At 39.2% G+C, this 14,445-nt stretch overlaps 1 protein-coding gene across 2 annotated transcripts; it reads right to left on the bottom strand.

Annotated features, from left to right (window-relative positions):
* Window positions 1–396: 396 nt before the first annotated feature.
* On the bottom strand, window positions 397–5,123 carry LOC128503698 (endophilin-B2-like). Of its 2 annotated transcripts, XM_053473876.1 has the most exons (6): window positions 5,007–5,123; window positions 3,086–3,175; window positions 1,826–1,926; window positions 1,676–1,690; window positions 1,361–1,586; window positions 397–1,280 (listed from the first exon to the last, which is right to left on the bottom strand). In XM_053473876.1, exons 3-6 carry the CDS (start codon window positions 1,852–1,854, stop codon window positions 1,173–1,175), a joined length of 378 nt encoding a protein of 125 aa, XP_053329851.1. In that variant the 5' UTR covers window positions 1,855–1,926; window positions 3,086–3,175; window positions 5,007–5,123; the 3' UTR covers window positions 397–1,172. The 2 variants fall into 2 exon arrangements, with proteins under 2 accessions (XP_053329851.1, XP_053329852.1); XM_053473877.1 differs by lacking the exon at window positions 1,676–1,690.
* Window positions 5,124–14,445: the final 9,322 nt, after the last annotated feature.

Below are 14,445 nucleotides of genomic sequence, written 5' to 3'. Positions count from 1 at the left end.
CGCTCCAAGGGTTCTGAGCCTTGGTAGAATAACAGATGTATTGAGCAACAATGGAAACAATTTGCCTAATCTTTCTACTCTGGGTGGGGAAACAAGGTATTTTTTATTATATATAAAGATTAAAATATTTTATATATAAAATGTATTAACTATTGTCCACCCAGAGTAGAAATATTATGCCAAAGTATTGATGCCAAGGTATATTAAACAATTAAAAACAATTCCTTGAGTTATACTTTTGGTATCACATTGTATATATAGCTAACTTTAATTCCTATTTTAATGTAAAGTATTTTAATGTAAAGGGCAACTTGCGAGAAATAAGGGGTGACGTGTGCAGCTTCAGTCTGTAAGACGGGAAGAAAACCAAACGAAGCAGCAGCATCTAGCTGTAGATGATTTTATTCCACCAGAGCAAGTAGTCAATCAATGCGATATAACGTGTTAAAGGGATCCTGTGATACAGGGTTTGTAAAGCGAGCGTAATCGTTAGTCCTTTGGATTGCGATTTGATAAATTACTTATTTTTTTAATAATAAATGTAAATATATTAGATGCAGGATAAAAGCTACTGTATCCCCTGCATAATGATGGTACGGGGACCTCAGCCTGCATGCTACAAAGCCATTAAAAAAAAGTCCCGTGCAGAAGCTGATGTAAAGGGTTAAAACGCTTATAAATGGGAGATTGAAATAAAAAAGGCGACAGTTATACAAAAAACTAATAGATGGGAGGGAGGCTCCAATCTGTAACGGACAGCAAAGGGCTTATCTATGCTGGCCTGGTTTATCGTTATATCATACAGAAAATATTAGAAGTCTTTGCATTTTAAACGTTAGTGCAAGCAGATTTGGTCACGGGAAAGACAGCGACACGGGGGTTCTCAGGAGTGGGACGTGGAATGAAAACGTAACAGGAGAAACGTAACAGGAGAAACGCAACGCCTTAGGTGCAGGAGAGGCCGGCAAAAACGCCAAAGACCCATCCTGCAACGTAAGGGTAACATTCAATAAAAAAAAAAAGGGCAACTTGCGAGAAATAAGGGGTGACGTGTGCAGCTTCAGTCTGTAAGACAGGAAGAAAACCAAACGAAGCAGCAGCATCTAGCAAACAATCAGCCCTCCGGAGACATTGGCTTGTTTGAGAAGTTTGCTGTCCTGGTGGAGTCGGGTCTAGCTAAGGAGCTCCAGGTAAGTAACTGGTACTTTACCCTTCTTGTTTCCCCTCTCACCCACCAGCCAGTCTGGATCCATACCGGGGAGACTGTACACGGTGATTAGCTGCAAAATCAAAGGAGCGGGATTTAGGAACATCACATTTAGGCGATAAGACATTTAAGGATGAGAAGCTTGATGCTCACCTCGTCCGCCGCGAGTGTCTGCTCGGTGCTGTCTGCAGCTTCGTAATCGTAGAGAACTCGAGCTTTCCTGGTGCCGCTTGAAGGGGGCTTCACATCGATAGCGTTCAGCGTCCCGTCCCCTGGATTGGGACTGACGGCCTGGAGCACGGGAAGCGTAGCGGGTGGTGGAGAGGTACTGAGAGGCGGAGGGGTAGAATCTGCATTCACAACAAGCGTGGCGGGGAACCTGCGGGTAGTAACCAGAAAATCGCTGAGTATCGGAGGAAAATACTGCGAAACGTCCAAATCCGCTTAACTACATTAACCTATACTTACCCCTCACTTCTGGAACTGCCAGCATAGGAAAAGGATAGAAGAAACATTAACATTATGGATCACACATGGAACAGGAGAATTTGGGTACAAGGTGATGCATCATACCAAAGTTAGCTGTGAGTGGGAGGAGCTGATGTACAACCCACCTACCTGCCCAGCTGTTTCTGCAGGTCGACCATGTACTGGTAACACTGAGCGTAGTACGTGGCCTGGGCCTCGGCAAACTCATGCAGGCAGCGGAGATGATTCACCTGGTGGGGGAGGGGAAACAGTCAGTGCGTTCGGCTTTCCAGGACACTAATCTGAAGCAGGGAAGCGGACCGTGTTCAGTAAACACCGCGTCTGCGTCAAAAACATCGTGTTCTAGGTCAACTTAAAGCAATTCAGGCTCCGTCTAGTAATTATGGTAGGGCAGGAACCCTCAGCGACCAATTCTGCATTGGCTTCGGGCGGCAGATCCAAAACGTGCGTTTCTGGGATCTGTCTGCATTTTTTGCTGGTCTCTTGGAGTACTTCCGCAAAGAGGAGGAGCCAGGGCACACCCCCAACCTTTCCCCCAATTGGGGGAGGTGTGCGCAGAGGCCCCGCCCCTTTTGTGGAAGCACTCCAGGAGGCCAGGTTAGAAGCGGATAGCGGGGAGAAGCGGACCAAGATAGAACACAGAAGAAGCGAAGAACAAGAAAAGCCAAGACAAAAAGCGGGGCTGCGGAAAAGGAGCCACACGGAAGAGTCTGGAGGAGAAGGTAGGGAGACATTGAGAGAGAGAGCGTGAAAAACAAAAAAAATGCAGTTTTTTAGTTGTGGGGGGGGTGTCTGTTTGGACATTCATATGAATTAACGAGATTGGCCAATTTCCGTTAAAATCTGCACAAATCTGAGTGCACAGTGAATTCCTAAAACCTTACAGAAATCATTCTGATCATGTAAAATGATGCCTCTCTCATAATTTTTCTGCCGGGAAAGCTTTTAACAAGACACAGTTGCCATAGAAACTGAAAAGACTTTCTGCATTGTTACGTTAAAAATTCAGAATAAATATTAAAATGACAGATCTGCCAAAGTTTGCTTTGTGTTCCAGAGAGTGCTAATAACATTTGGTGTATGTAGAGCTGAACCTTTATATCATAATGTATATTTTACCAATTCTGCAACCCCCTTTTTTTAAATTATTAATATATTTAGGAGGGAGAGACCCTATAAAACAGTAGTATATAAAGTACGATTCCACTAATTGATCCAACTGCGGTCTTCAAGCCCATGTGGTCTTCGGGTTGTTCTATATAGTGGGTCGTGGAGAAATGTTATCTATTTGTATAATTAAACATCAGAGAAGGCCTATCGCTTGTGCATGAATTGAACTTTGGGGGGGGGTCACATCTCATACCCCTGATCAAATAAAAAATAACTCACATGGGTACTGCTGATCCCTTCCAAAAGCAGCCTGGTCACCTCCGCCTGGCGATCAAACTCTGTTTGTGCTACGCGCAGTTCATGTTCGGCCTGTGAAGCAAAAGCAAAGACCTCGTTAATATTGCATTGGCTTCCATGAGATAATATACTCTCCAATACAAACACCCAATTACCCAAGTTCTAAAAAGAGCTACAAAGTAACCCTTCACTGGTTCCGTTTCCACCACTTGACGATGGCCGGTAGTAGTAGTGAATAGACTTTAGGTCTCTCCGGTCACTACGGGGGGGGGGTTATAGCGATGCCGGTACCCGACACACAGACCGGTCTGAATGAAGGACTGACTTGCTCGACCATGGGCGGTCAGCAGACTGTGACCAGTAAGGTGCCTTAAAAAGAACCATCACACCTTCTCTTAAGGCAGGAGGTTAAGTAATTATGACCAGGTTATTACACTAGGTAGAGCTTACTAGAAAAACGGCTGATTACAGATCTTTGGGGGAAAAGCGTATTTTCTTTACCAACCTTCTCAGACTTCCTGAGACACGCGGTGCCACGGGGAGGTCGTGGATGTACCGGCTCAGATCATTGCATTAACTGCAATGCATTTAAGAAGCCGTGGCAGCGCATTCCGGGGGGGGGTCACAGAGAGGACACCATGGAAAATAAAATATTTTTTCCAGCAGCTAAACGATAGAGATCCTAACGCATCGTCCCTGCTAAGCTAACAGCTCTACGCCGCTGTGCGAAGCCCCATCACCTTCTTCACTTAGGTAATTAGACCCTAACGCCACAACGCATGCCGCAGGCTTTTTGATGGACTCAGTAGAAGTCCGAAGGGTCCTGATGAGTTCGGAAGGTGAGAGTACTCTCGTTCACCACGTCAATCGTTAAGCTGATCCAAAAATGACTATATTTCACCCATTTAGCCAAACAGGAAATATTATTGAAGAACGATTCAATTACCCACCCCCACACACCTTATCTAAATAGAGGGGGGAGATCCTTGGGGGCGAGACTGGCCGATAAAAGATAAAACCAAACTGGGTGTCGGAGCAATACTTTCTTTCTTACGGTAGCAAGAACTGTTATAAAACTTAAGTGGGTAAAATATGAATCGCTTCCTCTGAAAGCCTCGGCGCTACGAGTGAAATGCGCACGAAGAGTTAATCTACCGATCGCTGCGCATGTCTAAAAACAAGCTGTAGACTGAACGATGGAACGTCCACACGCGAAATCAATGTCTCTGATACAACCGAATCTAAATGGCATTCTATAGCAACAAAATGGCCTGTTCTTTAAATAATGAACATTACAAAAATATTTAAAAAAATGCACAGAATAAATAATATATACATATATATAGATATATATTTTAACGATCAGTGGGTTTTAAGTAGGGTTGTGTTCCTCTACGGCTCCTAGGGAGTTGAATGAGCTGTAAAGGGACATATGGCTTCTGCTTGAGGATAATCTCCGTCTCAGTTTACAATGCGATGTCCAAATCCCCTCTTCGCTAAGACTTTTAATGAGGAGGAGGGAGAGGATCATGCCAGAAGCAGGGGTAGTGCGGGTAACAACGACAGACCGAGGAGGATAGACTCCAAAAACAAGGTGGTTTCTTTAACGTAAAGCTAAACACTCAATATATATTTAAGGGTACGTCCATCTAACCAAGTACAGAATCCCCCCACACGGGCGACGGACAATCTGCTTCCCTCTCAGCAATATATGGATAGTGGAATTAAGTCTGGGCACTAAACCTTTAATTAAACCTCTATTAAGGCACTTCAGAGATGGGCACTCGGTAGGACCAGACCTCCCCCTGCTTGGTTAGCCGTTACCCTTTATACTATCTGATAGAAGCGGTAAAACGGGAACCGGGCAAAACATGAATCCTGTGTGTTTTCTCGGCTCGCTTACCTTGTCCACCTCGTCACTCCAAAGCTGCAGTCACAGAGTAACAGGAGAGATGAGTCTCAGACACGTCAGAGGCAACTCAACAAAACACAACAGCAAGTGATGTTTCACAGAACGCAAATATCCTCAAATATCTATACAATAGGATGAAGAATACCATGGTTTCCATCTGATAGAGAATTTTTTTGTGTTGCCTGAACCTCTAGCTAGAATTTTTTCGTAGGAATATGTAGTATTTAGTTTGGAAATGACTATATCAATAGAGGGAATCTCCACAGTTTTCCATTTGCTTGCAAGAGTGTTTTTTGCAATAATGCAAATGATACAGAATAATTCCCGATATTGTGGGGAAACAGCTTGTATCCCTAGAAAAAGTAAAATCAATTGAGGCGACCAATTTACAGGGCAGTTTAATATCGTAGAAAGAAGGCTTTTACATTCTACCCAATAGGATTGTATAAGAGGGCAATTCCATAAGATATGGTATAAGGTTCCCTTCTGGCCACACTTTCTCCAACATTTATTTGAAGAGTTAGGGAAAGCTTTAGCTATCCTATCCGGAGTATAGTACCAACGGGATACTGTCTTAAAGGCGGATTCTGCATGTGAGGAGCATTGAAGAGCTTTATGTGAACATTTAAAAGCTAACTGCCAATCTTGAAGGGCTACATTTATTCCTATATCATTTTCCCATTGTTTTATGGGATAAGTTTTATTACATTTATCAGATTTAGTGTAAAGAGTATATATAGGTTTTAATCCCTTCATATCAGATGAGAGGTATTTGAGAGTGACGTTATCTACATGCAAAGAGGAGGGGGTCAAAGATTGTAAAAAATGTTTAATACGTAGATATTTGTAAAAATCCTTATTGGATAAATTATATGTGCGTCGAATGGTTTCAAATGTCATTAATCCATTAGCATCATATATATGCTTGACATGAGATATACCCCATAAAGACCAGCTAGTTAATTCAAGCCCTGGACTGGAGGCTTGAATTATTGACAACGGTAGTTCCCCAAGGTTGGGCACCGTAGAGGAAGATAAGGCAGTATGATATTGCAGCCAAACATTATATGAGGTTTTTACTAATGGGTTTGTGAGAGGAGGCCTATGAAGGTTCCAGGCTGGAAGTAGTAAAAGATCACTAATTTTGTAGGGATATACCGAGGAATTTTCAATGTGGACCCAATGTGAATTAGAAGTATCGCACCACCACTGTTTTAGGAGAGTTATCAAAGTAGATATGTAATAACCTTTAATATTAGGCATCCCAATCCCTCCGGCGAGTTTTGATTTAGTGATAATGGTAGCCGATAATCTTGGTCTCTTCCCAGCCCATACAAAATGTGACAGGATTCTATTTATTTTAATGAAAAAGGATTCAGGGAGGTGTATGGGCAATGTCCTAAATAAATAAAGAATTTTTGGTAATATGAACATTTTTAAAGTAGCTATTCTGCCCAACCACGAGACTTCATGCTTAGCATATTCCGCAGAGTCTGACTCAATAGTTGCAAGGAGGGGGATGTAGTTGTTAGTGAATAGGGAAGAGAAGGGGTATGACAATGCTACTCCCAAGTATTTTAGACTAGCTACCTGCCAGTCAAACCGGTATTGGGACTTCAAGGATGTTAATTGCTGAGGGGGAAGGTTCAGAGGGAGAGCCTGTGTTTTAGAGTTATTTAAATGATAATATGACAGCTGACCGTATGTGTTGATGTTTTCCATAACTGCAGGTAAAGATGTTTCTGGCAGGGTGAGGGAAAGGATGACATCATCCGCATATAGAGAGATGAGATGATCTCTACCATTAATACTCAACCCAGAAATTCTGTCATCTAGTCGAAGGGCCTGAGCCAGTGGCTCCATGGATAAGATATAAATTAAAGGGGAAAGAGGGCACCCCTGTCGTGACCCATTTGTAATATTGAATTCCTCAGATAAGGCACCATTAGATAAAACTTTCGCTGAGGGGTTGGAATATAAAGATGACACCGCCAGCAATATACTACCAGCAAAACCCATATGTTCTAATACCGAGAAAGCATACGACCAGCGCAACCTATCAAAAGCCTTCTCGGCATCTAAGGCGAGGATCAAAGCAGGGGCGCTGTCCACCTCAATATAATGGAAGATATTTAAAAGTCTTCTGGTGTTGTCAGAGGTCTGACGGCCCGAGACAAAACCCGACTGATCTTGGTTCACTAGATGTGGGAGAATTAAGGCAATTCTATTAGCTAGGACCTTTGCATATATTTTTAGGTCCTGATTCAGTAGAGAGATCGGTCTAAAATTTTGAGGGTGGTCAGTAGATTTGCCTGGTTTTGGGAGGGTGGTGATCAGGGCTTGTAAGTTTTCTTTGGGTAATGAACCACTGGACATGGCCACCCGACAGAAGTTTCGTAAATAGGGGGACAGACTAGTGTTATAGGTTTTATAATATATGCTAGTAAAACCGTCAGGGCCAGGGGCCTTGCCGGATGGAAGAGAACGTATGGTTTTTTTGAATTTCTTCTGTGGTGATCTCCTCGTTTAATTTATTTAATTGGAAAGAATTCAATCGTGGTAGATGTAAGCGGTCCAGATATGTCTGAATAGCCTTTATGTGATCTGGGGGGGATATAATCGAGTCTCTTAAGTTATATAAATGAGAATAATAGGTCTTAAAACCATTAGAGATGTCAAATGGGGAGAAGAGCTTATTGTTAGAGGTCGGGTGAATGAGAAAAGGTATGCGGGAATTTAATTGTCGCTTTTTTAAGCGATGTGCTAATAATTTACTCGTTTTATTGTTTTGGGCATAATAGTGGGCTTGCGTCTTTCGGTGGGCTTTTTCATATGTTGTCAGCATGTGGCAACGGAGATCACGTCTAATAGAGGTTAGTTGTGAGGCTAGTACATCAGATGGTGAGGCTATATTAGCTTGTTCCGTATTTCGCAATTTAGTCAGGAGATCCGTTAATTGTTTTTCTCTTTGTTTTTTGAGTATGGAGCCATATTTAATACATAAACCACGAATCACCGCTTTATGACAATTCCATACAGATATGGGGCTTTCTACAGAGGGTGCATTAATGTTGAAAAAATCCTCGATATCAGTATGTAAATGCTTTGAATATTCCTGGTGAGACAGTAAGAAAGGGCTAATGCGCCACTGATAAACTCCATGTGAGGATATCTCATCGTCAAGCGTGAGTGTGATTGCCGCATGGTCGGACCATGTTATAGTTTCGATAGTTGAAGCTAATATGGATCGTAAAAATATCCTATCCACCAGGAACATATCTAAACGTGAATAGGTGTTATGTGCTGCTGATAAATGAGTATAACCCCTCTCTGTACCGTGATTGATCCTCCAGATGTCATAAAGGTCTCTTTCCCACATCCATGATGATAAGAAAGTGGGTTGGGTTCTAGAGAGTGAGGTAGAATCTAGATTATTGTCCATTACGGTATTAAAATCGTCACATAAAATATATGAGCCCCATTGTACCTTGCTAGCAACTTTAAGTAGCCTTTTAAGAAACTGTGATTGTCCAACATTAGGGGCATAAAGAGAGATCAATGTCATAGAAATATTATGAATGGTGCAGTATAATATGATATACCTCCCATTAGGGTCTGCAATAACATCTTTACATACAAAGGATACCGTATTTCTAATGGCTATTAGTACACCTAGTTTTTGAACTGTAGTGTGAATGATATATATGATGATAGGCAGGGTGTTTCATACGACCCGCATCGCCCAAAAGGAGGTGTGTCTCCTGTGCACATATCACGTCACATCTCAAGGATTGAGCCTCTCTCCAAAAATGTGATCTCTTATGAGGTGTGTTCAAACCGTTTACATTGATACTAGCTATCCGTATGACCATTTTTCATAGAAAATGGTGATGTTAAAAAAATATATATATATATATAGATTTGTAAGAGTAGGGGAAAGGCGAAAGTGTGTGTTTCCCAGCGAGCACACACACCTTCTATAGATAATGGTAAGGCACTTTGAGTGGAATGAGCAAGAAATGGTATTAGCATATACATTAACATGGCATTTAAGAACAAAATCAAATAACAACAGTTAGGAGCAAAAAACATATGGCTCTTAAAACATGAACCAATTGTGTAGTGAGGGGTTATAGTCCGCACTGAAGCCAAGTAGGAATGACCAACCAGTAAGGCCTGGACAAAAATAGGTGCAAATCATACCGCTTTTCTTGATCCTGCAGTGGACCATTCTTGTTTCATGCGAACTTGAGATCGGGTTGACGACGATCTTGCTTGAGGAAATGGTGCTAAGTTCCATGACTTGAGCAAAGCGGTTCCCTCCTCTGGTGAGCGGACAACGTGCAGAGTGTCTCCACGACGAATAAGCATCTATAGACGATTTTAGCTGAGCGAAGAGCTTGGGTTATAGGTTGCAAAGCTCTACGTGCTTGAAGGGTAGTTGCAGATAAATCTGCATATAAAGAGATTTTGTGATATGGAGCAGGAAGGCCGCCATTTCTACGAGAATGTTCCATCAGTCTCTCTTTAACTGTAAAGAAGTGTATGCGTGCTAGAATATCTCTTGGAATTGAGTCGTCCATATGTTTCGGACGGGGTATTCTGTGAGCGCGATCCACTTCCAGTTCTTGAGGAGAGCAGTTAGGTACTACTGCTTCAATTAGGGACCGCACATATGCAGGAATTTCAGCTGGCGTTACGGTTTCAGGAACGCCACGTAACTTGATATTATTACGGCGGCTCCTATCTTCCAAATCAGCAATTTTCGCTTTTAATGTCGCCACGTCGTCCTTTAACTCAGTATGTGAATCTATCAGTGTGTTATGAGGGGCAGAAAATTCCTCAAATTTGTTTTCAACATGGTCCACTCTGTCACCCAGACCATCCACAGCAGTTTTAAGAGGAGAGACAATTGTGTGGATATCTAGTAGGAAAGTTTTACGAAGAGCCTGCAACATGGTTTTCATTGTTGTGTCCGTGAGGGACTGATTAGAAACAGCCATGTTGTCTAAGGCATCATGATCAGATACAGTGGGAGGGCGTGATGATGTAAGACGCCAGAGGGGCGGCGTCCGGAGTTCGCGGGCAAAGTGAGAGAAGACTGCCTGGCTGATGATGTCCGACGCGGGAAAGCTCCGTTTTGATTATGCCGGTAAACTGGCATATTGATTTGCTGCCTTGAGTCTCGATGGTCGGCTGCTAGCGGTTGTGCTGAGGTGTGCTTCTCGTCTGAATATTCCCTGGTCCGATGGTCCGGTGCTAAAGCCGTGGTTTGCCAGCTGATTTTGTTTCTTTTTCTCAATCAACATACACATAAAAACCGTGGGACGAGTTGGAGATAAAATCTATGCGCAGTGAGTCTATCCAAATCTATTGATTGCTGAGGCGGACTCTTCTTGCACTTTACCCCCTGCACTATAACTCGCACTTTAAGTGGTTGAAGATTGTAAAATATATATTATCGGACATTTTAAGGATTGAGAGGCAGACAAATACATATGAGGCACTTTATACTTCTGCACTATAATTCACACTTTAACTGCCTGAAGAGTATCTGAAGAGTATTATAATCTGCACTTTATTAGATTGAAGAAAGCATATAAAAATGGACATTTCTCAGATTGAGAGGCAGCTAAAGCAAAAAGCATGATAATTTAAAGAAATATATATATGACGCACTTTACTTTCTGCACTATTGTTCGCACTTTATTTTTCTGAAGATTACAACATATATAAAAACGGAGATTGTGAATACTAAGAGGCAGTTAAAGTAAATCTATTAAAATCATGACGTCAATTTAAATTTCTAAGGAAGAAGATATATGCTACATCTTATACTCTTGCACCATAACCGGCACTTTAATCTGTACCTTATTGGTCTGAAGACCATAGAACATATGTAACCGGACATCTTAAGTATTGAAATCTAGATAAGAAAGAACTGATATAAGCCATTTCATATCTCTGCACAATATCCCGCACTTTAACTGTCAGAGGAGTGTCTGAAGTATATCATAGAATGCACTTTATCTGTGTGAAGAGTATAATATATATATAATCGGACATCTTAAAGATTGTGAGGTGGCTGAAGTAAAATATAATAAGAACACATTTGAAGCACCTTATATCTTTTGCACTATAATCCGCACTTTATTTGTTTGAAGATTATAATATATACATAATACAAATATAGCAGACACCGGGAAGACTGTGAGACAGTTAAATCAAATTTATTAAAGTTAAGAAGACAATACAAATACTGGCAAAAATACGTTGGGCATCTAAAATTAAATAAGGAAGAGTAGAGGAGGAGAATAAAGGAATACATCATGTCTCAAAAAAAAACAGCTGAAGACAAGAGGAGAGAGAGGAATGTAGAGGCTAAAAAAGATAGAAAAACAGCATCTATATTCTCTCCCAACCTTAGTAAGAAATCACCGCAAAATATAAACCCGGATGATTCAATTTCAGCAACTCTTACTTCACTGTTGGAAGATTCGGCAGAATACTCAGAAATATCTTCTCATGAAAAATCTACTAAAATTACAAAAAAACAAGAAGAAGCATTTTCACACTCTAAAATGCAGCAATGTATACAATCATGTGCTGACCAACAACTAATTCTAATTAAACAAGAGTTACAGAATCATTATGAAGATATATCAAAAAAGATCAACCTCATTGGAGATCGAATGAATCTAATAGAAAAAAGAGTCGATACGATGGACTTGATATTAAAGGAAACGACTAAAAAGTTAAGGAATTCAGAAGAAACAATATTAAAATTGGAATCATATATAACATCTATGGAAGACTTAAATCGACGTAAAAATATTCGTATCAGGGGATTAATAGATCAACCTATTTCTTCGGACCCGATGCCTCAGTTAAAACTGTTGTTTCAGGATATGGGTATTGACGACTTCCCAGAAATATCTTCAATAAAAAGAGCTTATAGAGTCGCTAAACCACCGCAAATTGCTTCAGAAGCTCCACGGGACGTTATTGTTCGGTTTTCTACAATAGATGCACGACAGAAAATACTTCAAGAAGCAAGAAAATACAAGACGGATGATCCCAGATTTAAAAAATTAATTTTTCTACAAGATATATCACGACGTACAAGACAAATTCGCTCCCAATATAGTTCTATTACTCAATATTTACGGGAGAAACAATTAAGATATAAATGGGACCAACTATCTAATCTAATAGTAACTTACGAAAATCGAGCAATAACACTCAGATCTATAGAAGATGCCCAAAAATGGTGGGATTCTGTAAAGTTGAATTACTGAATTATTTATTTTTGTGATATGTTTAACTATGGAGTAATATATAGATAAATTCAGTGAGATTAATTAGAGTAATAATAGTTTAAGGAAATATTTCTGATTATTCACAAAAATTGTGGTGTATTTTTGAATTAATTTTTTTTTCTTTTCTTTTTTTTTTTTGTTATGGTCGAGCATCTAGAGAGAATAATGTAAATTTAAGTACTCTGGTGCTAAATTTATTTGGTGGAAACATTAGCAATACACTTTCACAGCACTTTATAGGGCGTTGAAAATAGAATTATGAATACACATGCACTTTATTGAGAATATAATATTTAAACTTTTTGTATTATTAGAAAGTAACTTATTAAATAAAATATTATATATTAATTAAAGACATAATAGTTACTGACAATTATTAAGTGCATTTTAAGGAAATATTTTTGTATGTTCACAAAAATTTCGGTATAATATGGAGTCAAAATATTTAATATAATCTATTTTTTGTTGTTAAATGCACTTATGTAACACTTTCGTATGGTTGAGCGCCCAGAGAGTATAGTATAAGCACAAGCACTTTGGAAAAAGGAAAGAAAAGGAAAAAGGGGAAAGATAAATAAATAATTAAATCGACGATGCACTTTGGCAGCACTTTATAAATTTCAGGGTGTTTATAATAGAATCTTTGTATACACATACACTTTTTCGAGTATATCGGTCTAAGTTTCTCATATTATTAGACAGCAATTTAATATTCAATGTACTTTAACTCTCTAGAATGAATGTTAATATATGTATTTATTTATTTATTTATCTATTTATTTATTTATTTTTTTTGTTATAAATTGTATTAACTCAATATTGTTTTTTGACTTACCCTCCAGAGAGAATTGCGTACGCATAAAAACTTTGCTGCTAAATCTATTTCGTTGTAATACACTCTTGTAGCACTTTACTAAATTTAGGGTGTTTAAAATAGAAATTGGTATACATATGCACTTTATCTAGAGTCTTATATATTATTAGATTGCAACTTACTATATAAAGTATTTAAACTCTCTGAAAGGAATTTTTTTTTTTTTTTTTTTTTTTTTTTTACTCTTCTTTCTCCTCTCCTTTTCTCAATCTGTTATCCACTTCCTTTTTAAATCTATTTAATTTATCAGCAAGACACAAAATTAGAAATAATTCCCGCGAACTCCATAAGGGGCCTTCCTAAATGTAAACCTCAAGTAGTGAAAAATCACGTCATGAGGTACAGTTTGTATGGTCCAGGTAGAGGGGAAGGATCACACCCACTCCTAAAAATTTTGGAGTTGGGTATCTCTAGAAAGAGATTATATCCTTTTCTCTTTCTTTTTAAGCTTTTTTCTCTTTTTTTGTTTTTTCTTAATCCATTTTCTTATTTATTTCTATTTTTAATTTATATGAGCCGAGGGTATAAGAATAAAGTTCTAAAAAGATGGTGCGAATTTTCTCTTTAAATACTCAAGGGTTAAACAGTCCTCAAAAAAGATCCACATTACTAAAAATCTTAAAAAAAGAAAAAATTGATTTATGTTTCATACAAGAGACACATTGGTTAAGTACTTTAGACATTCCTATTAAGAGTAAACAGATCTCTAGAATTATTGCTTCCTCTCTTCAATATAAAAAAAAGAGAGGGGTAGCCATAATTGTTACCACTAATATAAGGTTCGAAATCTTGTACCAAGATATTGATTCCGAAGCTAGATACATCATCATAGTATGTAGAATAGAAGACCAATTATATACTTTAATTAATTTATACGCTCCAAATACAGGTACTATTAAATTTATAGAAGATTTATTTTCAAAAGCCGAAAAATATATAAAAGGGACTCTCATTATGGCAGGTGATTTCAATGTATTTCCAAATATGGAAATGGATAAGATCACAAGAAGAGATACAAGGCAGGATCCGAGGTCAGAAAGATCGGCAATTAGACTAACAAATTTCTTCAAAAAAAATAATCTCTATGATATTTGGAGAGTACTACATCCAACTCAAAAAGAGTATACGCATTTTTCCATACCACACGCCTCGTATGCGCGCATAGATTTGCTGATAGGAAACTGCCCTCTAGTATATAACATAAAAAAGGTTTTGATTAAAGATATTATTTGGTCAG

The sequence above is a fragment of the Spea bombifrons genome, chromosome 8 (assembly GCF_027358695.1).
Source record: "Spea bombifrons isolate aSpeBom1 chromosome 8, aSpeBom1.2.pri, whole genome shotgun sequence".
NCBI lineage: Eukaryota > Metazoa > Chordata > Amphibia > Anura > Pelobatidae > Spea > Spea bombifrons.
The sequence above is the reverse complement of the archived record's forward strand: the minus strand, read 5'-3'. Positions and strand labels throughout refer to the sequence as shown.